This window comes from Rhinolophus hipposideros (genome assembly GCF_964194185.1).
Source record: "Rhinolophus hipposideros genome assembly, chromosome: 6".
Lineage (NCBI taxonomy): Eukaryota > Metazoa > Chordata > Mammalia > Chiroptera > Rhinolophidae > Rhinolophus > Rhinolophus hipposideros.
In genome coordinates, this window is record NC_138052.1 from 100906884 (window position 1) to 100934878 (window position 27995).

Below are 27995 nucleotides of genomic sequence, written 5' to 3' on the forward strand. Positions count from 1 at the left end.
CCCCCCAACAGCGGAGCAGATATGGGCCCTGAAGACCTTCAGCCAAATAAGGGGAGAAAAGGATGAGCCTGTCGTTAGCTGGGGAGGACAGTGGCATTTGCATGCGGGCTGTGTGAAGGCTCTAGGAAAACGCTGGGCCTCTGTTTGCAGACTGAGCTCACACCCCCTTTCCAAACAAAGGCAGATCCTGTTCCAGGAGCCGGAGGCCTTGCCCTGGCCACTGTGCCAGGCGCCTCTCCTGCTGGCCCGTCTGCTGGGCGCGGCGAGGACTTGCAAGCCGTCACCGCCTGCACGGTCACCAGCACAGCGTCCCTCCCAGGTCTCTGCCTGCGGGGCTGACCCACACTCGGCTGCCAGACCAGGCTGGAGCTGGGAGTTTGGCCATGACCTCGGAGGCCTGTTCCGGTAGCTGCTGTGCCAGGTAGAGACCGTTCTGCATGGCATGGGCACGGGGAGGTGGGGAAGAGGATTGCACGGGGGCTGGTGGCACCCCAACCCAGCAGGGCTCCATGTGGGCAGACGCTCCAGGGCTCGCCCTAGTGTCCCGAGACTGGGCACAGTGCCTGCTCCAGGCCCAAGGGGATGACAAGGCCAGGTGCTCGGCAAGCTTTGGGCAGAGCACCCCACCTGTGCAGCAGGTGGGTTGTGCCCTCCATGGAGCAGCTTACCTCTGAGTTTCTGGGCCCCCACCTGCCCACCACAGCAGGGACTCCTGCTGCCCTCCAGGGATGCCCCACGACCCACACTGCTCTGGGGTTTCCCAGCCCTGGCCCAGGGACCATGTCACGATGTCATGAATGCTGGCTCCGGGCATCTGGAAGCTGGCAGGGGTCAGGAGGTGTGGGCTGCCATCCTGCCTGTCCAGACCTCAGGTGATGTGGAGTGGATGAACTGCCCCCGTGCTTGCTCCACCCTCACAGCCTCCCAGCAATGTGGCCCTGGTGACATCCCTGAGGGCCACATTGGTTCTGCTGGGTTGAGCCACCGGCCCCAGCTCAAATCACCCCCTTTCCGGCCACAGGTGTCCTCTCACCCTCCTTTGCCAACCTTTCAACTGGGACAGTGGCGACCGTCCTTCTCACAGAGGGATGCAGAGGCCAGGGGGAGGACACAGGGTCTGCATGGCCAGGCCAGCCTCCCAGCCAGGCCCGCGACTCGCAGGAGGAGCCAGGCCCGTCTGGATCTGTTAAAGGAAACAGCCTGTCCCCTGCAGGAATGCAGAAGGAAGGCGCAGCTGTATTCCAAGGCCCCGCCGACCTCCTTAGGCTGCCGCCCACACAGAGCGCGGGGATGAGGGCACTCAGGACCGAGGGACGGACAGGTGGCTCCCTTGCCCTGGTCCCCTCCTGGAGCCAGAAGCCCAGTCTGGGGGTCTTGCACAGCTCGACCTGGCCCTGCCCGAGGGCCAAGCCCCTGTCCTCACTTGTGAGGGGGGCGTGCAGCAGGTTGTGCGGGGGGTTTGGGGACCAGGTCTCACGTGCCCCTCTCTACCCGTCCCCACCTGGTCCTGGTGGGTGCAGGAGCGGAATGCTACGGAGGCGGGTGCTGGACGAGGACACTGCCGTCCTGATCGACATGGCCCCCAGGCCAGAGAAGGGGGACTCCTACGGGAGCACAGCCAGACCCTCAGAGGTAACTCTCCACACTGTCCTGGGCCTGGGGGACAAAAGGCCCTCGGGGCAGCCCCTCACCTCCCCATCCCCGGGCTCCAGGCCCCTAGTCTGTGGTGGATAAAGGGGGTCCCTGAGCCCCCATCCCTGAGATGGACGCAGGGACCAGGAGATCAAGGCCATGCACCGGCCCCAAGACTTTGGGGGCAGGCAACGCCCCCGTGACGTGATTTCCCACCTGCACTCTCCGCGACCCCAAACCCTCAGTGGCTGTGTGTCCCACCTGTGCCCTCCAGCCGCCTGGTGACTAGAAAAGGAAGGTGTCTGTAACATTCATTCAGGTCACTGTCTGCCTCACTGGCCCTGGGATGTGCAGAAACCCCTGGGGACAGTGAGGCAGAGGCAGGGCCATGGCCCTATCCCACCAGCAGGGAGGGAGGAAGGGGGGATACAGGGCTCCCGCTCCTGTCCCCAGGGGCCACACACACCCTGAGTGAGGCTGTCCCAGTCAGGGTCCTCTTCCCCGTCCTCTTGGACCCTGTGTCTGCCTCCAGGGGGCTGCCCGCCCCACCTGACAGCTGATAGTGGGCACAACACAGCTGTGACGATCCTCCGGGGTGTAGGGGACACAAGGTCTCGCTCTCCTGGAGCAGGATTCCATCCTCTGGATGCCATCACTACCTCTGGCCTGTCCACAGGGCCACTTAGGGGCCTGTGCGGCTCCCCTCTAGCCCTGGAGGCCCACAGGCGTGGCAGACGTCCCTGGGTACTGGCCATGTTGCCTGCAAGCCTTGCCCACAGCCCTGGCCAGCTACTCACAGGCCCGTGCAGGCCCTCGGGAAGGCTTCAGGGGCATGGGACTGCCCCACCCCTGCATGTGCCTGTGAGCCCCCTGCCCACACCCAATAGCTATGTCTTCCTCGACTCGACTCGTCCTTCGGTGTCCCTGGGTGGTCTAGGGCAGGGTGGGGGCAGGATGGAGGTAGGTCCTCACGGTCAGATGCTTTCCTTACAGCTGGGTGGACACCAGGCTGCCGCCTGCAGGGCGGGGACCCCTTGCAATCCCCAGATCGGTGAGCCCCTCCCAGTATCTGCCAGCTGTGCCTGTGTTGGTCTTGGGGGGTGGGTACATAGATGGGGCACCACAAGTGGCAGCAGGAGGACAGCAGGCCTCTGTCTTCCCAGGCTGCCCCTCCCTCACCCAACACTGCCTCCTGAGCCAGCTCTGGGGCCAATTGCTGTGCTGGGAAATGGGGTGAAGGCCTCAGGGTGAGCAGAACACAGCCTGGTGTGACAGCAGGAAAGGGGGTGCCCTGCTGATGGGGTGGAGCTGGAGAGGGCTCTGGAGGGGAACAGGGCCCCCACTTGCCCCCTGCTCTGGCCTCAGGAAGCTCAGAGTCATCTCAGACTTACCTCTTGTACCCCAAACCCTTTCTACTTTCAAAATTGATCGGATCCACTTCTCACCCCACCCTCAGTGTTCCTTTCTGCCCCAAGCCCCCATCATCTCCCCAGAGGAATGCACGCACCTGGGCTCACAGTGCCCACCTGCATGGCCGTGCTGTCCAGACAGCACCAGAAACACCCTTACAGGAAGCAGACTCCCTAAGCTCACACCCATTAGGATGGCTGCTCTTTAATCAACGGCGACAACAAAGACAGAAAACAACAAGTGTGGGTGAGGATGCGAGGAAATTCCCATGTGCATTGCTGGGGGGAATGTGAAAAGATGCAGCCAATATGGAGAACAGCATGGCGGTTCCTCAAAAAATTTAACACAGAGTGACCATGTGGCCCAGCGACCCCACTTCTGGGGCTACACCCAAAGGAAGTGATGACCAGCATTTAGGTTGTTTCCACTGGGGGCTGTTATGGATAATGCTCAGTGAACATTCATGTGCACAGCTTGGGGTGGATGTAAGTGTGAGTCTGTGTTAGGTGTATACCTTTGAGTGGAATTGCTAGGTCATATGGTGACTAAATGTTTAACATTTTGAGGAACTGCCACACTGTTTTCCAAAGTGACTGCACTATTTTACAAACCACCAGCAATGAGCAAGGGTTCCAATTTATCCACATCCTGGTCAACACTCGTTATTGTCTGTCTTTTCATTCTAGCTGTCCTGATGGGTAAGATGGCATCTCATTCCTAATGACTAAGGCTATTGAACATCTTTTCATGAGCTTATTAGCCATTCGTGTATCTTCTTTAGAGAAATGTCTATTCAAAATCTTTGCCCATTTTAAAAATGTATTATTTGTTTTTTATTGTTAAGTTGTAAAAGTTCTTTATACACTTTCGACACAAGTAAGTTTCTTATCAGATGTATGATTTGCATATATATTCTTTTCTTCCATTCTCTGGGTTGCCTTTTCACTTTCCTGATGGTGTCCTTTGAAGCATATGGGTTTTTAATGTTTATGAAGTCCATCTTATCAATCTCTTTTCTTGCTATGCCTTTGGTGTCGTACCTCAGAAATCACTGCGTAAACCCAGTCATGAAGTTTTACAACTCTGCTTTTTCCTCAGAGTCTTACCATTTTAATTCTTATCCTTAGTTCTGTGATTTTTATCTGATGATTTTAACTCTAGTTAATTCTTCCGTATAGTATGAACTAGGAGTCCAAGTTCATTCCTTGACATGTGGCTATCCACTTCTCCCAGCACCATTTGCTGAAATCACTGTTCTTTTCCTATTGAATTGTGTTAGCCCCTTTGTAAAAAAAAAACGGACCATAAATATATGGGTTTATATTCAGAATCTCAAATATATTCCATTGATCAATATGCCTATCATTGTGCCAATATCACACTTGTTGACTATTCAACTTTGTAGTAAGTTTTGAAATAAAAAAGCATGAGTCTTTCAACTTTGTTTTTCTTTTTCAACACTGGCTATTCTGGGTCTCATGTATTTCTGCATGAACTTTAAACTTGTCAATTTCTGCAAAGAAAGGCAGCTGGGATTTTGGTGGGGATTAAATCTATAGATCACTTTACTGTCTAGAGCAGGGCTGTCCAAACTGTGGCCCGAGGGCCAACTGCGGTCCTCAATCCATTGTTAATGGGCCTGCAGCAAATTCCAAAAACATATTTAGTTTACTTAAATAAACCAGGTGAGGCAATACGTACTTCACCTCGAGTGAGTGGCCCGGCTGTTTGTGTATTTTACCGCATATGGCCCTTGGTGAAAAACATTGAAAACAGTTTGGACACCCCTGAGTCTTCTTCACACGGGATTCATGCATAAAGGATGTCTTTGCTCTTCAATTTATTTCCACGTTTGGTAGTTTTCAATGTATCATTCTTGCACATTTTTTGTTGTTGTTGTTCAATTTGTTCCTTTTTTTTTTTTTTGGTGCTGTTGTAAATGGAATTTCTTTTTCCATTTCGTTGTTCATTGTTAGTGAATAGAAATGCAAGTGATTTTTGTACGTTGAGCTTATATCTAGCAACCTTGACAAGCCTGTTACTAGTTCTAATAGTTTTTATAGTGAAATCCTTTGGGTTTTCTACATACAAGATGGTGTCATCTGTAAATAGATTTACTTTTACATTTGCCTACTTATTTCTCCTTTGTGATATGTTCATTCCTTCCTGCACATCTGCACTTCCATCTGAGAGTATTTCCTTCAGCCTAACAAGCTTCCTTCAGTATTTCCTGTAGAGCAGGCGTGCTGGGACCACATCTCTCAGATTTTGTTTGTTGAGTAGGCCTTCCTTTAGCCTTCATCTCTGAAGAACATTTCTGCTGGATAAAGAGTTCTAGTGTGCTGCATTTCCCCGAGCACTTTAAAGATGCTGTTCTATTGTCTCTTGATTTCCATAGTTTCTGTTGAGAAATCGGGTGTCTGCATTATTATTATTATTATTATTAATTATTATTCCATGAAAAATGAGCTTTTTTTTCTCTCTTAACCACTATTATGATTTCTCTTTCTCTTTAGTGCACAGCAAAGATGTGCTGTCCATGATTTTCCTTGGTATAATTTCTTTATCTTGCTTGGGGACCACTGAGCTTTTTGAATCTTTGGGTTGATTTCTTCCATTATATTTGGAAGTTCTTGACCATTTTTCTTCAAAGACTGCTTCTTTCCCACTCTCTCCTTCTGGTTCTCAAATGACAGTGTGTTGGTCCCTTTGACCATGCCCACACCCTGACTGTGCAGAGGAGTAGACCGTGTCCAAGTGCTTGGCTCCAACTTCCCACCTAGAACCTGGGTGTCTGGCTGGGATGCTGGCAGCCCCTCCCTGGGCTGGCATCCCTGAGTTAGCCCATTCTCCCTGCCTCTGTCCCTGTTGGTTCCCAGCAGACTTTGTCCTTGTTTGGGAGGAAGACCTGACCCTGGGTCGCCAGCAGGACAATGCCAGCCGAGACAAGACAGACTTACACAGGGCCTGGAGGGAGACCTTTTTGGATAACCTTCGTGTGGCTGGGTTGCATGTGGACCAGGTACGTGGGGTTGGTTTGGGGCAGGGCCCTAGGCTCTGCATCTGCTCTGTGACCTATGACTTTGCCCCACAAGGCCTGAAAGCAGGACACCCAGACACCTGGAACAAATCAAGCCCAGGGTTCTGCTGGATGCCACATCCCTAAGTAAAATATCAAGCCCATCTTAGCCACCAACCTTACTCATAGAAGCCAGAGCACTTTAGATTCACCTGAAACTCAGAAGCCGTCCTCTCCATTCATCTGTCCTACCTCCAACATTAACACTTTGTCTAGGTGTAACATTTATAATTGGAACTCGTGTGCTTATAGAATCTAACAGCTAAAACATCTACATGTATCATGTCAGTTGTAATAGTTGGTCCCACTTCAAATGCTTTAAGCAGCATCAGAGAACATGCGGAAGCAGAAAGAGCTGTGTGGATGCTGGGTGTGCAGTGAGGCAGGAGGGCAGTAGGTGGGCTTGGAGCAGTGGGGGATGGGGCGCAGAGCCCAACTCTGGCTCCCTCTTGCCCTGCCCCCATCGCCTGGTCCCTCTACAGTCTCCTGCATTCTCTGCCCTCCGTTCCATCCCGCTTCCTCTGTCTAGGAGAAGGCAGTGCTGATAGGTGCCCCCATCCCAGAGTAATCAACCCTGGGTTTTTATGTTACTCACATTCTTACGTGTCTTTATCATCTGATCACCACCTTTCTGTTGCCAAACAATGCGGCGTGGTTTTGTCTGATGGAATGGAATCATGCTCAGCGTGACTCTCCCTGACATCATGCTGTGCCGCTGCCACTGGGCCGTTGTCCCTGCTTCGAGAGCGCCACTGTGTGACTCCGCCTTGATTTACTGATCCACTCTGTGGAGGGACGCTTGACCTGCTCCCACTTTGGGGCAGATTCTCGTGTGTATTGTGTCCCTGTGCCCCGGTGCAGAATTTCTCCTGAGAACAGAGCTGCTGGCCCAGGGGTGTGTGTGGCCCCATCGTCTTCCCGAGTGGTGGTCTCCATGTGCCCCATGGCTAGCTGTGCAGGGCACCCGGTGCTCTGTGTCTTCTCAACATTTGGCTTTGTCTGACTTAAATTTTTGCCCATCTGGGTGGTGTGTAGTAGAGTCTCACTGTCGTTTCAATTTACATTTTCCTGGATTCCTAAAGAGGTTGAGCATTTTTTGCATGTTTATGGGCTAGTTGTGTTTCCAGTACCGCGAATTGCCTTTTCCCGTCTTTTGTTCTTTTTTCTGCAGGGTTGTTTACCTTTTTCTTATCACTCCATGGGCGCTCATATGTTTTGGACACTAACTCTTTGTTGGGTGCACGTGGGAAGCATTGTCCTGCAGTCCAGCTGGCCCTTCACCGTCACTGCGGTGTCCTAGTCGGTTTTAATCATTGTGAACTCTCGCCCACCTTTTGTGCCTGTCACTTCCCATCCACCTTCGTGTTCACACATTTCCTGCTTCTTGTATGGGGTGCACAGCTGCTTCCACTCGCTGCTCCCCTTACCCCATGCCGAGGCCACCGCTTGCCACCCTTCCAGAGCTGCCCTGGTGTCATTGAACACATATACGATGGGACTGGTGACAAGAGTTTGGCCCGCTCATCAGTCTGGTGGCTGGGGGTGAAAAGACACCCCTTCTTATGGGAGAAACTTATGGGACAGTGTGGCTCATAGGAATGGCCACATGAGTTTTCAAAACCTTCCTCCAGAATTAGGTGGCTTATCTTTCAGTGGGGGCACAGAGGGACAACCGCAGGGGCAACAGGGGGGCTTCCCTGACACATTGCCCAAAGTGCCTTCAATCTGCAGTCTGCATGACAGTTCCAGCTCTCAGCACATGACAACCATCTGGGGATGCCTGCAGCGCTGAGCCTGGGCCTGCCCCCAGGCATCTGTTCCACTTGGCCCCGAGTGGGGCCTGGGAATTGCCATTTGGGGAACCCCAGATGTCGGTTGTGTGGCAAGGGACAAGAACCCCTGGATTTAAGAGGAGGCCTTTGGGAAACAGGAATATACTCAGTAGAGACACTTGACCATGGAACTAAAAGTCCCCATCTGGGGCTCCAGGAGTGTGCATGCACGCACCTGTCATGTGTCCACACACACACACAGCCACGTGGACACAGTGATGCCCCATATATTCATACACTTGTGCACATATTCACACACTTGTGCACATACATAACATACATACACACCCAGAGTTTGTCACAGGGCCAATCATTCCACATCTGAAAACCAAAAGTCGAATGTATTGCCTTTGGGGCAGCGCTGAGCACAGCAAGGCTCTGCCACAGGCTGTGGAGACAGCTTTGGGGGCTGGAGTGTGGTCCCCACCAGCCCCGCTGCATAGTGTCCTCTGTGGGCCTCTGATTGGCTGACGTCCAAACTGCTGAGTGGGCTTCCTGAGGCACTGACACAGAAGCCAGCTGTCACTTACCACCCAGGTTTAAGCCCAGAGCTGGTCAGTGGTCACCATGGCTTCAGAAACATCTGCTTTTCCCAGAATTGTGAACATGCACAGTCGTGGGCACACACACACACACACACACATTCATGCATGTGTGTAAACATGAACACATCTGCAAATGTGCACAGGTATACACACGCATACACCCGCAGGCTCTCATGAGCCCCTGGGTCCCCACAGCGTGACATCCAGGACAAGGACAGCGCAGTGCATTACGTCCTCCTCAGTGCCCCCTGGGCCGTGCTCTGCTACTACGCAGAAGACCTGCGCCTGAAGCTGCCCCTGCAGGTACCGGGCGTGTGGGGTACAGGGATGGCCGGGCCCCAGGCCAGGGTTACTCATCACTGCGCCCCATGTGCTGGGTGCAGCTTCCAGTGCTGACAACCCTGGGGCTCCCCGCTTGGTGTCCACAAGGGCCCCTCCCACCAACTATCACACTGAACCCCATAGGGGGTGGGGTGATGGCACCGCCCCCCATGGCGGGCTCAGCGGAAGTGGGGAGGGGGACAGTGTGTTCTGCAGCCATGGCTCTGAGCTGGCCACCTGGGCCCCTGCAGACCCAGACCCCCACTGGGACACCCACTGAGGGCTAGCACTGCAGGTGGGGAAGGGGTAGCCCCAGGCTGGGGGACACAGGGTGGAGGAGACAGCAGGTGACCTCAGGATGACACGCCTGCACACTCTGTCACCTACAGATTCCCTATCCTCTTGTCCCTTCCCGCCCTGCAGCCTCTGGGCCTCACGCTGACCAGCTGCGCAGCCCTGGTTGCTGCCTTGTTGCCCAGTTTCCAAACACGTGAGCTCCACCCCGTGTGGCGTCTGTCGCTCGGGTGGGAAGAACCCCTGACTGTTCCTTCCAGGAGTTGCCCAACCAGGCCTCCAACTGGTCAGCCGGCTTGCTGCAGAGGCTGGGTGTCCCCAACATTCTGCTGGAAGACGTGCCCGACGTGCCGCCTGAGTACTACTCCTGCCAATTCAAAGTGAGCAAGCTGTCACGGTGAGAGCTTTGCGTGGTGCTGGCTGTCCCCAAACCTTCTCCTTCCCTGGCGCTTCTCAACTGGGGAATGTGAATTGCAGGTGGGCAAGCTTTAGCACACGTCCCCATGGGTCAGGCTAGGCAGGGCTTGCTGCGGGACAAACGTCCCCGCAACCTTAGTAGCTGCACACACAGGCCATTTCCTGTGTGGGTGGGCCCGTGGTGGGTGGCAGGGTCCCTGCTCCTCAAGGTCTCCCGGACCCAGGCAGCTGGAAGCCCTCTCCCATCCCAGCTCTCCCCAGCTGCCAAGGCCAAAGATGGACATGGTCAGTCCACACTGGCTCCTGGAAGCATCTCTCCCAGGTGCACGCGTCACACTCTACGCCCAACCTGCAGACTTGGGGCAGTGTCTAGGAGCGGTGGGGACCCTTGTGGGTGCCCAGCACTGAAGCCTCCCACACGGTCCACGCTGAGAACACCGCCTTTCTGGACTGGGGACAGTTCAGCCTCGCTCACTCTTGTCCCACCCACGGGGCTTGTCAAGATTCTGGGGTCCAGGGAGGGCTTTCTGGCCAATGATCCTTTCCCCCAGGCCATGACCAGACACTGCGCATGAGGCCTTTGGTCCCACACTCGCTCGGCACCACTGGGCTCCTTGCTGAGCCTGGAGCTCCCACACCTCCCCGGCCTGTGCTGGTCTGGGGAGGGGGGTGTCTGTGCAGCTGGAAAACCCACTGTGACCTCCTGCCTTCAGAAAGGAAAAGGGAAGAACGGGAATTGATCACGCTGCCGGGGGGAGGGGCGGGGTTTTTCCCTGCGCGTGGGGCGAAGGCGTGCGTGTGTGTGAGTGTGCATGTGCATGTTCCTGCCTGTGCGAGCTCTTCTGCACTCCCACACGCTCAGGTTCCTCGGGAGTGACAACCAGGACACATTCTTCACCTGCACCAACAGGCACCAGATTGTAAGTGGGGTCCCCACTTCAGTCCCCAAGCCCTGACCCGGCTCTGAGGAGCCTGCTGGCCCAGGCCCCCGGGCCCAAGCCTGGGGGCAGAGGTCTCTGGGGACAAGGGCAGCTCTTCTGTCACCAGAGGGCTGAGGTCCCAGGCTGGAGACCCAGGGCTGCCCCACCTCACTGCACACAGTTGGGGCCTTTCTCAGTGCCCCTTCGGGGATCCCCAGGGCCCGGAACGGATATCACAGTTATGGACCTGTGGGACAGGCAGCCACGGCCACTGGGCCCGTGGTCAAGGGAGCCCAGGGCCACAGCCGACCTGCAGGTGCAGCGTCCCTGAGAAGGGTGGGCCAAGTGGGGCTGCTCTGGGAGGCCTGTCCCCCGCTGACCACCAGAGGGCTGTGGGAGGCTGTCCATGGGCTTAGCCCCGACCAGGAAGCCCCCAACCCACCATCACAGGCCAGGTGACCAGTGCCCTTCTTCCCCACTCCCAGATGTTTGAGATCCTGGCCAAGACCCCCTATGGCCACGACAAGAAAGGCCTGTTTGGGGTTGACCAGCTGCTGTCACAGGGCGTCTTCAGGGCAGCCTTCCCCCTGCATGACGTGAGACATGGGGCCTGGAGGGCTTGGGTGTGGGGTGAGCTCTTGGACAAGGGGGCCCTGCTGTCCACCCCCAGGGGATGCGGGGGGGGGGCTCTGCCCCTCTGCTGGAGGCTGTGCTGGGGGTCAGCAACACACTTGCCATGTGACCAGACCACACCACATCCTGTCAGAGACCATGGACAGCCAGATGCTGCCCTCCTGGCCATGTGCCAGGCCTGGTGGCTGTCTGCCTGGGCAGCTTCCCTTTTGGACAATACAGTGAGGTCCCCTGTGGCTCTAATAAAGCTGGGTAAACTGAAGCAGTGGAGGGGCACTCACCACGCCAGCTGCCCTTGTACCTGGGCCCGTCAGCCTCACCATTGTCCTAACAAAATGTCTACCATGTGGTCTGGAGCTGTTTACACACTGGACCCACGCGGCTGCCCATCAGGCCTCAGAGCTGCAGGAAGGGGCATGGGGGCCTGAGGCCCGGCTCAGGCCTTCAGCCACTGCTGTGTGACGTGGGACAGCCCCTCCCTGTGCTCCATGAGGAAGCGCTGGGGAGCTTGCAGCCCTGCCCACCTCGTGCTGTGGTGGCATTGCTCGTCCTGCCTCCCGCCAGAGCCCAGAACCCACAGCACCTGGCAGTCGGCCTCACTTGCCCGCCATTGGGGGACTGCCAGCCCTGAGCCATAGAACTGCAATCAGAAACAACACCTGCACCCGGGGCCACAGTCGCTGGCTCCTCCAGGGGCCCTTCCTCTGCCCTGACCTCAGATCCCAGGAGCCCTGGGGGGCTGAGGGGCTCAGCTAAGATGGCCCCTCCCCAGAGAGGTTTCCAAGGCCCTGGGGCCCCCAGTGTTACTTGGGGAGCAATCCTGAGTTCCGGGTTTGTCCACTTGTCTCCCACACTGGGTGCTACCTGGGTCTTGCCCAGCGCTGAGGCCCTCACAGCTAGAACAGGGCCTGTAGGGGCGGGTCCCAGACCAGCCGAGTCTCCGCCCAGCGCTTCTTTTCCCCAGGGCCCCTTCACGGCGCCCCCAGAGGGCCTGCGGGCCACGGACCTCAGCCAGCGGCACGTCCTGTTCCAGCACTGGGCCCATTGGCATAAATGGTACAAGTACCAGCCCCTGGACCATGTGCGCAGGTACTTCGGGGAGAAGGTGGCCCTGTACTTCGCCTGGCTTGGTGAGTCCTGCCCCTTGGGGCCCTCCCGGCCCCCCCAACTGGGTCTTCAGGGTCACAGTCTGCTTCTGGGCCCCCAAGAGGGGAGGCGAGCACAGGCCTTGGCCACCAGCATGCTGACCCCTCCCAGGCCAACACAGCCACCGGCAGGATAAGACAGCTGAGCGCTGTGACTGCTCTGGGGCCCTCCTGACGCCCCAGGGAGGGACTGGGAACCCCCTTCTGCAGGCGTGGCCCTTCCTGACTCCAGCCCCCAACATCCCTGCCCCAGATGTGGCCCCTAAGGCCCTGGTCAACGTGGTGGGAGGTCCAAAGTCCACGGCAGGGGCCAGGAGTGGGGGCCTGCAGGGGACATTCCAGAGGACAGTGCCCCTCCCAGAAGTTCAGTGTGGCTCCCTGGGGCACAAGCGTGGCTGTGCAGACCACCATCCAGTGCTCAGCCCAGCACTGGGTACACAGGCCCATCCACATTGCTGACAGCCGACCCTGGGTTCTCCCCACCCGGGTCACTGGTGGCCGACACTGGGGTCCCCTCTGCAGGGTTCTACACATGCTGGCTCCTTCCAGCGGCAGTGGTGGGCACGTTGGTATTCCTGGTGGGCTGCTTCATGGCCTTCTCAGACACACCCACGTAAGTGTCCTCTCCCTTCAGCCCCTAGGCCTTGCCCTGTGTCTTGGGGGTGGGGTGTGTGGTCAGGAGACCCCCCCCAGGTGCCACGCCCTGTGCTTAGTGGGAGTGGGAGTGAAGGTGAGCATGAAGCACATACCTCCCCTCGTGGAATGTCACAGAGGGCCCTGTGGGCCTGCTGGGAAGGATGACAGGGGGACAGGTGTGCTCTTGGGCTGATAGGTGGGTAGGTGTGTCCCTACGCTGACACGGGTGGGCAGGTGTGCTCCTGGCTGATTTTATTGGCACTCACCCTGGTTTCTTATAATAAACAAATAACTAGCTTTGGGTTTTACCTTATTATGGAGCTGAAATTTCAAAAAGTGATCTCAAAAATTAAAATTGCATACATTTTAAAGTAATACTGGGCCTAGCAAAGGAGATGGTGGTGGGAGGGAGGGGGCAAGGGGTGGGCCTGACAGGGACGGCTGCCCCACACTCTGGCACCCCCCATTCCGCTCTGAAGGCAGGAGGTGTGCAGCAGCGCGGACAGCTTCGAGATGTGCCCGCTCTGCCTCGATTGCCCCTTCTGGCTGCTTTCCAGCGCCTGTGCCCAGGTCCAGGTACACAGAGGGGGTGGGCGAGGTGAAGACAGCAGCTCCCCAGGTTCTCGCCCTGCCCTGCCTGGGACCCCAGCTCTGTCCCCATTTAAGGCAGAGCCCTCTGTGAGTCACTTAAGCTCTGTGGCGAGGTTCGCACCGGGGTTGGGGGTGTGACTGGCACCCACCTCACAGCACTTGCCAGTAGGTGTCCACACGTTGGCTCTTACTGTTATCGTTATTGTGTGCGTAACTAACCAAGAGGGGTCACTGGAGGACCCCCAAGGCAGACAGACAGCTGAGCAGTTTCCGGTGGGGGTGGGGGTGGGGGAGGCTCCTTGGAGCCCTTGAGCTCCACTGGCCCTCAGACCAGCCCAGCACACTGTGAAGTGTGTCAGCTTTTCCAGGGGAACAGCGGCCTTGTGTCCTCACCTGTACCCCACACACGTTGGGCCTGGAGCCCTCAGTGCACAGTCGGACCCGTGGACCAGACATGCCTTTGACACATGCCTTCCTGGGCCCCCACCTGTACCGGTGTCCTGTGCTGCTGTAACAGAGCAGACAACTGGGGGACTTGAAACAACAGAAATGTATGGCGTCTCCGCTCTGGAGGTCAGAGTCATTGTCAAGGTGCTGGCCGAGCAGACTCCTCCCAGAGACTGTTCCCTGCCTCACTCCTGCTCTCTAGTGGCTGCCAGGAGTCTGGAGGAGGTTGGCTCGTGGCTGCACCACGCTGGTCTCTGCCTCCATCTTCACGTGAACTTTTGCTCCGTGCGCCTGTTTCCCTGTCACTTCTGTCATAGGATTTGTCCCTGGGCTCAGGGCCCCTGAGTTCAGCTACTGTCATCTGGAGGCTGTCACCTTAATAAGTCCTGCAAAGGCCCCTATTCCAAATAAGGTCACTTGAGGTTCCGGGTGGACATGTCTTTTGGCCACAATTCAATCCACTGCAGTCCACTCTCTGGCCTCTGAGAACTTCAGGTCCATCTCACGTGCAACATGCATTCACCCCACATTCTCAAAGCATTACAGCATTAAGTCCAAAAGTCTCATTTAAGTGTCAGCAGCTCAGAAAGTCCCGAGTCTCACCTGAATCACCTGTCATGGAGGGTAACGCTCTGGGCAACATGCCCTGGGCACCAGGAAACAAGGCACCTGCTTCCAAGCTGCACTGATGGGCAGGCCTAGGACAGTGCTGCCGTCCCCAGAAGGGGCGGGGGGGGGGGGCCACAGGGGCCCAGCAGCTGGGGCATCGAGTCCGGCGACCGACCTCCTGCTTCGCCCGCCGCAGGCCGGCCGGCTCTTTGACCACGAAGGCACCGTCTTCTTCAGCTCGTTTGTGGCGCTGTGGGCGGTGCTGTTCCTGGAGTACTGGAAGCGGAAAAGCGCCACACTGGCCTATCGCTGGGGCTGCTCCGACTTCGAGGACATCGAGGTGGGTAGTCGCCCAGACGGTGGCGTCCCCACCCCCACCCCACGTGGCCACCTCTAAGCACTGGCTCCCTTTCAGGAGAGGCCGCGGCCCCAATTTGCCGCTTGGGCCCCCACAACAGCCCCGAACCCCATCACTGGCGTGGACGAGCCCTATTTCCCCAGGAGGAGCCGTGTGCACCGCGTGCTGGCTGGCTCTGTGGTGGTTGCCATGATGGTGAGGCCCTGTGCCCTCCCCGACCCTCCTTGTCACGCCCCTTCCTCCTGAGCTGCGGGGGCAGCTTTTTTCCCCATGCTCCCTTAGGCCCACAAGACCCTTGCTGTCCCCCAAAAGGCCTGGGCTCTGGGGAGGGGCCCAAACTCGTGGCCAGCCAGGGGGTCTGAGGTGTAAGAGCTGGGTGTGTGCCGGGCAGGGGTTTTGGGAAGGTTCCCCACAGATGCGGGCCTGGGGCAGCCTTCCAGCAGGGGGCCAATCCCAGCACAGGGATGACCCCCCTTCCAAGATGCCAGGAGTCCCCAATTTTGGCTGCTGAGGGGCCGGTGTGGGGAGTAGGAGGCATGATTCCCCAGGTCTTGGGGCCAAGAATGATCCACAATGGTGACCTTGACTTCCACCCTCTAATTCTAAATGGCCTGCCTCCCCATCCCCCAACCACCACCAGGAAGAGACACGGGCACAGTTTGGTCTAGAGGGGGGAGCAGCGATGGAGCTGCTGTGGGGGCTGTGGCCTGGAGGCCGGCCTCATGTACCCCGTACCTCCCAAGGTGGCCGTGGTGGTCATGTGCCTCGTGTCCATCATCCTGTACCGGGCCATCATGGCCATCCTGGTGTCTAGGTCGGACAACACCCTGCTGGCCGCCTGGGTGAGCCTCCAGCACCTGCCCCTGCCTCGGGGGTGGCCCTGGACCACCCCCCACGCCCACTCTGATGGCCACCTCCCATTAGGCGTCGCGTATCGCCAGCCTCACGGGGTCTGTGGTCAACCTCATCCTCATCCTCATCCTCTCCAAGCTCTACGTGGCCTTGGCCCATGTCCTGACGAGATGGGGTGAGTGGCCAGGGCTGACCCAGGACCCGCCCCAGCCCTGCTGGCTGGAGTCAGTGCCTTTCCTGCTGGTCTGCTGGTCCTGGATCTGAATGAGGCACAGATGGGGTGTCAGACCCTCCCTCAGGGGTCCCTAAACAGCTGTGAGCTGGGCCTGGTGTGGGGACAGGAGGGCCCTCAGGGCACCCAGGCCTCATCCTGCTCCTGGGAGCATGCTGCCCGCCCCCCAAGCCCCCTACACAGGACCCCTTGCAGCTGAGGTCCTCTGGGGCTGTGGAGGGTAGGGGCCCTTGGTTGTGCCAGTTGGTCAGGCCCAGTCTGATTGCCCCGCAGGGGACTGGCTGACAGCTCTCTACTTTCCTAAGTGTCTAAGGCAACTGCAGGTAGCTAGCTACAGAGTAAGCTCCCTCTGCCCTCCCTCCCTCCTCTCATACTCACCTCTCTCCCCTACCTGTCTCTCCCCCCACTTTCTCTAGCCCCCCACCCTATTTCCTAAGCATAAATGCTAATGAACCAATCCATTCATTCCACAAATTGCTTGTCTGTTAGTGGCCCTGATCTAGGAACAGGATGGAGGGCTCAGTGCCCACTGAGGGAGAGTGATGGGGGTGGAGCACTACGGAGAAAATGGGGAGCTTTCAGGTGGGCCAGTGTCCCAGGGAGGGGCTCCAGCTGAGGGGACACAGGGTTAGGGCCCTGGGGGAGCCACCAAAAGTGTTTCGGGCCTCAGGTGTCCCCCCATCCCCCGCCTGAGCACTGCCTTCCCTTGAGCCCAGCCCTCAGACTGTCACTCCACCCTGTCCCTGGCTGCTCACCTGTGCCCCATTTTCCATTCTTAGCATTGATACGGCTTATTGTCACGTGCCACAGCTCTTCCTCTACCAACATAACGTTTTTCAGATGATTGTGAAGTTGGAAATTCAGGAAAGACGCACTTTGCCTCCTCCCTGGGTGGGTGGGTGGTCATAAGGGGTGGGGCTGTGGGGCAGCCAGGTTCCACTCGGGACCAGGGAGCCTCTCTGTGGCAGAAATGCACCGGACGCAGACCAGGTTCGAGGACGCCTTCACCCTCAAGGTCTTCATCTTCCAGTTCGTCAACTTCTACTCCTCGCCCATCTACATTGCCTTCTTCAAGGGCAGGTGGGTGCATAGCCCTCGCCGGCCCTGTCCCTGGACCCCCTGGCCCTGTGTGGGCTCCGGGTCCACCTTGAGGTCCTGAAGGCCCGGTGTGGGCACAGCTGCGGGCGGGAAGCATCTCCTTACTGGCCTGGGGACCTCATTTCCTCTAGGTTTGTGGGGTACCCAGGCAGCTACCACAGCTTGTTTGGGGTTCGCAACGAGGAGGTGAGTGTGCGGCAGATGACACCACAGACTGTGCCGGGGCCGCCAGTCCTGCCACCGTGACCTCCATCAGCCGTAGTTTGCAGCGGCTCATGCCACCGCCACTTCCCCCAGGGCTGCTACACCACCTCTTCACTCCACTTCCTCAGACCCCCCCCCCACAAAACACCCACAGTCCATGTCCATATGTAACACCCTTTCCCTACTCTAACCCGATTCACACCTGAGCCACTGTCACTGCCCAGATCTCAGCTGGGGACACAGGCTGGCGACTCTCACAGGGCTCAGTGCCCCACGCCTGCAGGTAATTGAATGTAGGGTCACCGCTGTGGGCACCTGGGCTTCGCCCTGTCCTGACTGTCAGAGACACTGTAGAAACCCCTCAAAATTGTCCCTGTGATCTGGCTCCTCATTGGCTGAGAACCTCACATATTCTGAAGACAAGGGCACAGGTGGCACTGCTGGGTGGGGCTGGGACAGTCCCCAGGTGGCCTCACCCCAAAGACCCTCCTCTCTGACAAGAAGGCCTCCCTCCTTCTCACATCAGGTTTGTGACTGTGGCCGCCCCCAAAACACACCCTCCACTTTCACCTGTCAGGGGAGGGGCTTCTCAAGGAGAAGCAACTGGGATCCCAACTCAGGGGCGCTGTATCAGTCAGCTGGCTTTCAGTCGTCAGCGGGAAAAGATCCCAACTCAAACCGGCTAAAGCAAGAAAGGGCGTTTGTGCCGAAAATGGCCGGGGGGGCTTGCACCAGGTGTTCAAACAATGCTACACTGCTGTCAGGCAGGTTCCCCAACCACTTGGGGGCTGACACCCCAACAGCACGGGCCGACACCCCCATGCAACATACGCTGTCCCAGGAGCTCCCTGAGAGCGCTGGACCCACCTCTCACTGGCTTGAATGGGTCAGTGATTCCTGCCTGGAGCCACAGGCTAAAGTCATCTCCATGTCACCCCACTTGGGTCCCCAAAGGAAAGCAGCATAGCCTTTGGTCGTTCCCACGCACACTCCACCAGTATGAGGAGCTTGGGCCTGGGGGGAGGGTCTGTGCAGTCTGCAAGGTGCCCATGGCATGTCTGAAAGGCAGGTGAGGGCATGGCGGGGTCACCTTTGAGGCCCAGAGAAGGATGGGTGGACCTGAAGCTGGTCCCTCCCTGCTCTGACCTTGAGCCCTGCTGCTGTAGTGTGCTGCCGGAGGCTGCCTCGTCGAGCTGGCTCAGGAGCTACTGGTCATCATGGTGGGCAAGCAGGTCATCAACAATGTGCAGGAGGTCTTCGTCCCGTGAGTCTCCCCCACCTGCCCCGGGCAGTGTCCAGGCACCATGGAACTGGCAGTGCGTGGGCCTGCAGCCCCCAGCCCAGCCCCAGCCTGCAGAAGGGCCCTCCTAGACCTGGACGCCTCATCTGCAGAGGGGAGGGCCAGACCTGGGCCATCTGCCCCATGCGCTTTGTGACACCACACCCGTTGCTGCATAAGCCATCTTTGGTGGGAGCAGAAAGCCTGGGTTCCAGGGTCCTGCCCACGTCAGCCCTTCCTGTCTGTATCTGCAGCTCCTCCAGCCTCCAAGGCAGCACAGAGGGAGGAGTCGGGGAGGCCCCAGGCCTCAGGGGCCCTGACCACTAGGGTCCCATCTCCCCAGTGCTACCTCCAGTTGCCCCCATCCAGGCTACTGGGCCCCCTTCCCAGGCCAGAGCCCTTGCAATGGACTGCCCGAGGCTGGACCCATCCTGGACACCTTCTCACCTCCCCCCTGCACATCTGACCTCCCTCAGACAGCATGGACTCCCATGGGGGCCCATGAACTGTAGCTGTGGGACCTCGGCTGACGCACATCCCTTCTGGGCGCAGCCCTGCATCTCAGGGCAGTCAGTGCTATGAAGCAGAATTCAAGATCACAAGGGCGGGGGCTGGATAAGTGACAGCAAAGCCATGCACACCCGTGCCTCACATGATGCCACACTTGTGCCCCACGCATGAGTCATGCACACACGTACCCTGTGTAGTCACATGTACATGTGCCCCCACGTATGATAGTCATAAGCACATGTACCTATGTATGACAAAGCACACGCACACATGCCTTCATGCAGGACAAAGCCATGCACAAACGTATCCAACATATGACAAAGCCACGCGCACACGTGCTCCCCTGAAGCACAGTCCTTATCTGCTCCCTCCCAACTTCGACACAGCTCTTGGCACCTCTTTGCAATTCCCCGGGGGAAATCCATGCTCCCCCAACCTTCCTGGAGCAGTGCTGGCTTTCCTGAGGGTGCTGCAGAGGAGCTGGGGGAGGGGTTGACCCCAGGACAGTGTTCTGCAAGGCCTCACCCCGCTGTGCCCACCCAGGGCCCCAGACCCTCTCCTGCCCTTTAACTGCAGAGCAACCCAGCTTGGAAGAGCAAGAGCCATTTCCCTGGGTATCCCATCTCTAGGAAGCTGAAGGGCTGGTGGCAGAAGTTCCGGCTTCGCTCTAAGAGGAAGGTGGGGGCTTCGACAGCGGCTGGCCAGGCACCCTGGGAGGCAGACTATGAGCTCCTGCCCTGTGAGGGCCTGTTTGATGAGTACCTCGAAATGGGTAGGTGCCACTCAGCGCCTCCAGCTTCAGTATTCCTGTCCACATCTCCCTTGAAATGTGATGTGGGGGTATGGTGGGGACAGAGGGGCCCTGGTGGAGCCAGGCCTGCAAAGGATCCTGGAAGGAACTGTGGGGGCAGAGTGGGGAGCACCCAGGAAAGGTTGGCCAAGGATGGGAAGGGCCAGCACCCTGGGCACAGGGGTTGGGAAGAGGACCTGGGGCAGTTGATGGGGCCCACCGTGAGTGGCCATAATCTCCCCACTCCCCGGAAAGCATCCGCAAGGAAAGAAGCCTGGTGCTCAGAACAGGTGCAGGGTTGGTGACAATGGCCCTGGAGAGTGAGGGTGCACCTGGGAGGCCACCAGCCTCAGGTATCCTGACCACTGGGGGCCCATCTGGGAGTTGACTCTCCAGAAATGTTCTCAATGTCAGGTGGTGGCCCATGCCTGCAGCTCATTCCTGGCATGGGGTGGCGTGCCTTTTGAGGCCAGCATCAGTATCTAATGTATGTGTGGGTCCCTGCAGCCCAGGGTCTTCCTCTGAGATCATGGAGCTCTTGTAATGGGAAGTGCTATATCAGAGCCAAACATGTCACTCTGAGTTCTTCCAGCAAAAGGGGTGACAGTAGTGGTATCGGTCCGTGGATAAGAGAGGTTCACATGCTTTTTCGTGATAGAGTGTGAGTGGGGTTGACCCTGTGTGTCCTACTCCACTGGGCAACAGGCAATGGGACCTGATGCTCTCCTTAGTAATTTTAGGAAGACCCAGGAAACCTTTCAAGGCGTCATTGCAGAGCGCCCCCAAAGGGTGAATGGGGATGCCAACCCTAAAATCAGAGGCAGGTTTCTGCTCCCCCTCCTGCCTTGAGCCCACAGGGTGGGCCAAGCCCTGGGACAGAGAGTTATAACCCCTGACCTCAGGGTGCCTGGGGAGGCCCATGACACGCATGCAGCTCTGTGTGCGCAATCAGGGAGGCTTCCTGGGGGAGAGGGCCCTGGGACTTCAGGACGCGAGAGAGCAGGAGGAGCAACAGTGGCTGAGGGTGTCCCAGGGTCTCCCTGCGGCGCACAGTGAAGGGTTCAAGGCGGGCAGGGGCACGGTGGCGGCGGGTCCAGCGGTGACCCCTGCATCCGCAGTGCTGCAGTTCGGTTTCGTCACCATCTTCGTGGCCGCCTGCCCGCTGGCGCCGCTCTTCGCGCTGCTCAACAACTGGGTGGAAATCCGCCTGGACGCGCGCAAGTTCGTGTGCGAGCGCCGGCGCCCGGTGGCTCAGCGTGCGCAGGACATCGGTATCTGGTTCCCCATCCTGGCGGGCATCACGCACCTGGCGGTCATCAGCAACGTGAGCGCTGGGGGCGCCGGGGGGGTGGGACCCCCGACCCCGCTGACCGCCCCGCTGTCCGCCCCGCTGGCCGCCCGCTGGCCGCCCCGCTGACCGCCCCACTGACCGCCCGCTGACCGCCCCGCTGGCCGCCCGCGCCCAGGCCTTCCTGCTGTCCGCCCCGCTGACCGCCCGCTGGCCGCCCCGCGCCCAGGCCTTCCTGCTGGCCGCCCCGCTGACCCCCCCCGCTGACCGCCCCGCTGACCACCCCGCTGACCGCCTGCTGACCGCCCCGCTGAACGCCCCGCTGGCCGCCCCGCTGGCCGCCCGCGCCGGCCGCCCGCGCCCAGGCCTTCCTGCTGTCCGCCCCGCTGGCCGCCCCGCTGACCGCCCGCTGTCCGCCCCGCACCCAGGCCTTCCTGCTGTCCGCCCCGCTGGCCGCCCCGCGCCCAGGCCTTCCTGCTGTCCGCCCCGCTGACCCCCCCCGCTGACCGCCCTGCTGACCACCTGCTGACCGCCCCGCTGGCCGCCCGCGCCCAGGCCTTCCTGCTGTCCGCCCCGCTGTCCGCCCCGCTGACCGCCCCGCTGTCCGCCCGCTGACCGCCCCGCTGGCCGCCCCGCGCCCCGGCCTTCCCGCTGTCCGCCCCGCTGACCGCCCCGCGCCCCGGCCTTCCTGCTGTCCGCCCCGCTGACCGCCCTGGCCTTCCCGCTGTCCGCCCCGCTGACCGCCCCGCTGACCGCCCCGCTGTCCGCCCCGCTGACCGCCCGCTGACCGCCCCGCTGGCCGCCCGCGCCCAGGCCTTCCTGCTGTCCGCCCCGCTGACCGCCCGCTGACCGCCCCGCGCCCAGGCCTTCCTGCTGTCCGCCCTGCTGTCCGCCCTGCTGTCCGCCCCGCTGACCGCCCGCTGACCGCCCCGCGCCCAGGCCTTCCTGCTGTCCGCCCCGCTGACCGCCCGCTGACCGCCCCGCTGGCCGCCCCGCGCCCAGGCCTTCCTGCTGTCCGCCCCGCTGTCCGCCCCGCTGACCGCCCCGCTGGCCGCCCCGCGCCCAGGCCTTCCTGCTGTCCGCCCTGCTGTCCGCCCTGCTGTCCGCCCCGCTGTCCGCCCCGCTGGCCGCCCCGCGCCCAGGCCTTCCTGCTGTCCGCCCTGCTGTCCGCCCTGCTGTCCGCCCCGCTGACCGCCCCGCTGGCCGCCCCGCGCCCAGGCCTTCCTGCTGTCCGCCCTGCTGTCCGCCCCGCTGACCGCCCCGCTGGCCGCCCGCGCCCAGGCCTTCCTGCTGTCCGCCCCGCTGACCGCCCGCTGACCGCCCCGCGCCCAGGCCTTCCTGCTGTCCGCCCTGCTGTCCGCCCTGCTGTCCGCCCCGCTGACCGCCCGCTGACCGCCCCGCGCCCAGGCCTTCCTGCTGTCCGCCCCGCTGACCGCCCGCTGACCGCCCCGCTGGCCGCCCCGCGCCCAGGCCTTCCTGCTGTCCGCCCCGCTGTCCGCCCCGCTGACCGCCCCGCTGTCCGCCCCGCGCCCAGGCCTTCCTGCTGTCCGCCCCGCTGTCCGCCCCGCTGACCGCCCGCTGACCGCCCCGCGCCCAGGCCTTCCTGCTGTCCGCCCTGCTGTCCGCCCTGCTGTCCGCCCCGCTGACCGCCCGCTGACCGCCCCGCGCCCAGGCCTTCCTGCTGTCCGCCCTGCTGTCCGCCCCGCTGACCGCCCGCTGACCGCCCCGCTGGCCGCCCCGCGCCCAGGCCTTCCTGCTGTCCGCTCCGCTGTCCGCCCCGCTGACCGCCCCGCGCCCAGGCCTTCCTGCTGTCCGCCCCGCTGTCCGCCCCGCTGACCGCCCCGCTGGCCGCCCCGCGCCCAGGCCTTCCTGCTGTCCGCCCCGCTGTCCGCCCCGCTGACCGCCCGCTGACCGCCCCGCGCCCAGGCCTTCCTGCTGTCCGCCCTGCTGTCCGCCCTGCTGTCCGCCCCGCTGACCGCCCGCTGACCGCCCCGCGCCCAGGCCTTCCTGCTGTCCGCCCCGCTGACCGCCCGCTGACCGCCCCGCTGGCCGCCCCGCGCCCAGGCCTTCCTGCTGTCCGCCCCGCTGTCCGCCCCGCTGACCGCCCCGCTGTCCGCCCCGCGCCCAGGCCTTCCTGCTGTCCGCCCCGCTGTCCGCCCCGCTGACCGCCCGCTGACCGCCCCGCGCCCAGGCCTTCCTGCTGTCCGCCCTGCTGTCCGCCCTGCTGTCCGCCCCGCTGACCGCCCGCTGACCGCCCCGCGCCCAGGCCTTCCTGCTGTCCGCCCTGCTGTCCGCCCCGCTGACCGCCCGCTGACCGCCCCGCTGGCCGCCCCGCGCCCAGGCCTTCCTGCTGTCCGCTCCGCTGTCCGCCCCGCTGACCGCCCCGCGCCCAGGCCTTCCTGCTGTCCGCCCCGCTGTCCGCCCCGCTGACCGCCCCGCTGGCCGCCCCGCGCCCAGGCCTTCCTGCTGTCCGCCCCGCTGTCCGCCCCGCTGACCGCCCGCTGACCGCCCCGCGCCCAGGCCTTCCTGCTGTCCGCCCTGCTGTCCGCCCTGCTGTCCGCCCCGCTGACCGCCCGCTGACCGCCCCGCGCCCAGGCCTTCCTGCTGTCCGCCCCGCTGACCGCCCGCTGACCGCCCCGCTGGCCGCCCCGCGCCCAGGCCTTCCTGCTGTCCGCCCCGCTGACCGCCCCGCTGGCCGCCCCGCGCCCAGGCCTTCCTGCTGTCCGCCCCGCTGACCCCCCCGCTGTCCGCCCCGCTGACCGCCCCGCTGACCCCCCCGCTGTCCGCCCGCTGACCGCCCCGCTGACCACCCGGCTGTCCGCCCCGCTGACCGCCCCGCTGGCCGCCCCGCGCCCAGGCCTTCCTGCTGGCCTTCTCGTCCGACTTCCTGCCGCGCGCCTACTACCGCTGGACCCGCGCCGGCGACCTGCGCGGCTTCGTCAACTTCACGCTGGCGCGCGCCCCGCCCCCCTTCGCCGCGGAGCACAACCGCACGTGCAGGTGAGGGGCGGGCACCCGGGAGCTTGTGGGCGCCCGAAGGTCCACACCCCCCTCCCACGGACACGCGCGCGCGGCTGCAGGACTGAGGGCACCGGCGCGCGGTGTCACCACCGCTCCCCCTCCTTTCCTGGGGAGGTTTCGTTGACCGGCAACTGCGCGGGTTAGGGCGCCGCCCACATAACTGAAGTCCCGCCTCCGCACAAGCGGACTCCGAACTGCCGGTGACCCTTGGACAACGCGGGTCCCGCTCATACAGGGATTTCTGAGTTTTTGAAACCATGTTGTTCAAGGGGCACCTTCTGGTTAGTTCCACCTTTTCTATTTCGTCTTGAGTCAATTCTGGCAAATTTTTTGTGTTCAGAAATCTATTTCAGCTAAGCTTTAAAATGTGTTGACACAAATTTATTCATAATATTCCTACGATTTTAAGCTCACGTTTTTGTAGTTATGGCCCCATTTTCATTCCAGATATAGTTTGGGTCTTTACTCTTAAAAATCTAACTTTGGGAGTTGAAACGTTAACTCGTTCTGTTCCAGTTTTTCTTGGGTTTTAATAAACAAATTCATGTCTATACCTTTACTTGAATATACCCTTGAAAGTCTCCTTCCATTAGTGTTGATAATACATCTACTATCCTTCACTTCTAAATACTTCATAACTTCACTTGTGACTTCCCTATTTAACAATGATTTAGGAGAGTAAGTTCCCAAACACATGGAGTTGCTTGCTTTTATTGAATTGTAGTTGACATACACTACTGTTAGCTTCAGGTGTACAACACAGTGATTCAATAGTTTTATACACTGTAAGTCTAGTTACACGTGTCACCATGCAAAGCTATTACAATATTGACCATATTCCCTAGGCTGGACATGAGACCCAGGACTTAGTTTATAACTGGAATTCTGTACCTCTTCCTCCCTTCATTTATTTTGCCCGTCTTCCCACCCATCTCTCCTCTGGCAACCATCAGTTCGTTCTCCGTACCTATGAGTCTGTTTCCATTTTGTTTGCTCATTTGCTTTTTAGATTTCAGATATAAGTGAAATCATATGGTATTTATCTTTCTCTGACTTATTTCACTCAGCATATTAATACCTTCTACATCCATCTATGTTGTTGCAAATTCTTTTTGCTACTTGAAAAGGTCATTGATTCTGTTAATTACTTGGAGGTCAGAGAACCTGAGAGTTGATATGATGGACATCTCTCACATATGCGGAGACTTCCTTTATCATCTGGTCACAGTGGATTTTGCATGTGTTTCAGGTGAACTTGAAAATCATTTTTTTCCCCCTGTTAATTTTGGAGCAAGATTCTACATATACCTCTTAGTCAGCCTTCTTAATTTTATTGTTCAGGTTTTCCTCTTTCCTTTTCTCCTGCTTATTCCATTAGATTCTGATACAGGTGAGTTAAAATCTTCCCAGGAATGTAGGGTTATCAGTTTCTTCATGTAGTTCTGTTAGGTTTTGCTTTATGTATTTTCAGGTTCTTAGTTGCATGTAAGTTCATAATTATGATCTCTTCTTAGTGGATACTTTTTCCATTTGATTCCTCTTCTGCCTCTGCCTTCCGTTTGATTCTTCTTTTGCTTTTCTCATTCTGGTGGATGAGTAAAAATGTTTTTTTTTTTCTCTTTATGTTCAATTGGAACTGATGCTGTACATTTTTATTCTTTTAGGGGCTACACTTACATTTTTAGTGTACATTCTTAACTAAATATTTTTGTAATAAAACCTGAAGGAATTCATTGTTGTCTCCTCTGCCTGAGCATGACTGGGGGGTCTTCATGTACTTTACTACCTATTGACCATCCATCATTCCATCTTATTGTTATACAAAGTTTTAATTTCACTATTAAAAAATACAAAAACATTTTTAGTCATTTGTTAATCACATCTATTTGGTGTGTTTTATTAACTTCTGTGGCTACAGTAGTTTCATGTTCATTGCCTTCTCTCTGAATTCATTTTTCTTTTTGCAGGAGTATATCCTTTAACAGCTCATTCAGGAATGGTGTGTATTTGGTAAACTTATGTATGTTGGTTTTTATATGTCTTAAAATATCTCTGTCCTTCAAATAGCAGGTATAAAATTCCAGGTTTAGAGTTATTTTCTATCAGGTCTTTGGAAATATTATTATATAGTGACTTGGTTTTTGTTGTTGGAAGCATGCACAGCATTTCAGATTTTTTTTCTCATTTTCTTTAATTCGTGTCACTAACAGGTATCTGTCATTGTAGGGTTTATTTAAAATTTCTCATTGAGATTCAAAATGTGTTATTGATCTAAAGAGTGGTACCTTTCTTTAGTCAGTTCTGGAAACATCTCTATTTTATTCCTTCAAATAACACGTCTCCACTCGTTTCCATTCTCATCTTCTGGAACTCCCAATATGTTGGAACTTCTCCATTTCTCTTTCATGTCTCTTGAGAGCATTTTTGTATTTTTAAATCTTTTTGGCTCTCTATATTGCATTCAGGGTGATTTCATCATAATTGTCTTCTAGTTCCCATCTTCTGTTGTGTCTAGTGTAGCCACATAAAGTTTATCCCATTCATTGAGGAATTTTTTTCAATGATTATATTTTTAACTTGCAAATTTTTTTGTTGTTGTTTTCCTACAACTTGGCCCTAGTGATGCTTTCCATGGAGTACAACTCCTAAGTTTGTTACAATATGGGATGCCTCATCTTACTACAAGACAGAAATATAGGAAGCTGTCAAAGGACGACAAGATGACCGCTCAATCTGAAATAGAAAGCAAAGCTGAGTGTTGTGCTTATCAGAGGAAGGGAGCTATTTGCCGATATGCCGGGCAGGCGGGGTCTCTGAGCAGACCGCATGGTGTAAGCAGGCTGGCGTCACCTGTGGGAGCACAGACTTACCGCATTGTCACGTCTAGATAAGAAGGCACTTTCCACGGTGGGGCCCGCTGTAGTCTGGTAGGAAAATGGGACATTCCAGCTCACCCATCCTTCGGGACCACAGCACTTAAAGCCAAAGGTACTGTCAGAACACACTGCTTGGGAGGAGTTCCTGCTTCAGGCCCCCTCAAAGCCAGGCCCAGAAACACAGGATCAGGGAGGGGAAGGTGAAGCTGAGAAAGGCTCCTGCACGGCTCCCCACACTGAGTGCCATGCCTCCTGCAGGTATCGGGCCTTCAGGGAAGACGATGGGAGCTACTCCTGGACCTACTGGCATCTTCTGGCCATCCGCCTGGCTTTTGTCATCGTGTTTGAGGTAGCCCAGGCACCTCTCAGTTCCTCCGCTGGCCTCCCTGCTTTGCCTAATCTCACATGTGGCTTGGGGGCTCGGTGAGACCCAGGAAGCAGGGTCCCAGCACTCTGCTCTGTCAGCTTGGTTGAGTCATTTCTCGTCTGCATCTTCGTTTCCCTGTCCGGGAAATGGAGTTAATCCCTGTCTGGCCACCAGGGAAGCTGGCAGCAGGTGCCCACACCTGGCCCTGTACCTTCCCCTGCCCCCCAGCACGTGGTGTTCTCCATCAGTCACGTCCTTGACCTACTGGTCCCTGACATCCCCGAGTCCGTGGAAGTCAAGGTGAAGAGGGAGTACTACCTAGCCAAGCAGGCACTGGCCGAGAACGAGGTGAGCCCCTCCCCAGCCCTCACACTTCATTCTCCCTCACCCGTGGGGGGTGGCCCCCAGCCTGCTGCTCTGTTGCAGCGGTGACAGTGTGACAAGTCAGTCTAATCACACTGTTCCCCTCTGCCACCCCTTCCTGGAGACAGGCTCTCCTTGGAACAAGTGGAGTGAAGGACGGCCAGCCCCCAGCCTCAGAGACGAATCTGGGCCCACAAGCCTAGGCTGCCAGGAGCCAGCCAAGCCTCCCCAGTCCCTTCCCTCTGA

At 58.3% G+C, this 27995-nt stretch overlaps 1 protein-coding gene across 1 annotated transcript; it reads left to right on the forward strand.

The window, feature by feature from the left end:
• On the forward strand, positions 1-27995 carry ANO7 (anoctamin 7; the record flags this gene model as incomplete). The annotated part of the gene is given in 25 exon segments (XM_081050800.1): positions 1-421; positions 1521-1632; positions 2626-2683; positions 5922-6064; positions 8694-8801; positions 9374-9510; positions 10393-10450; positions 10936-11046; positions 12048-12213; positions 12751-12841; positions 13344-13440; positions 14708-14851; positions 14927-15064; positions 15613-15711; positions 15794-15896; positions 16922-17033; positions 17183-17237; positions 18422-18519; positions 19674-19816; positions 20953-21158; positions 23980-24122; positions 27278-27368; positions 27615-27734; positions 27878-27946; positions 27948-27995. Coding segments are annotated over 25 exon segments (2688 nt in total). The 5' UTR covers positions 1-383.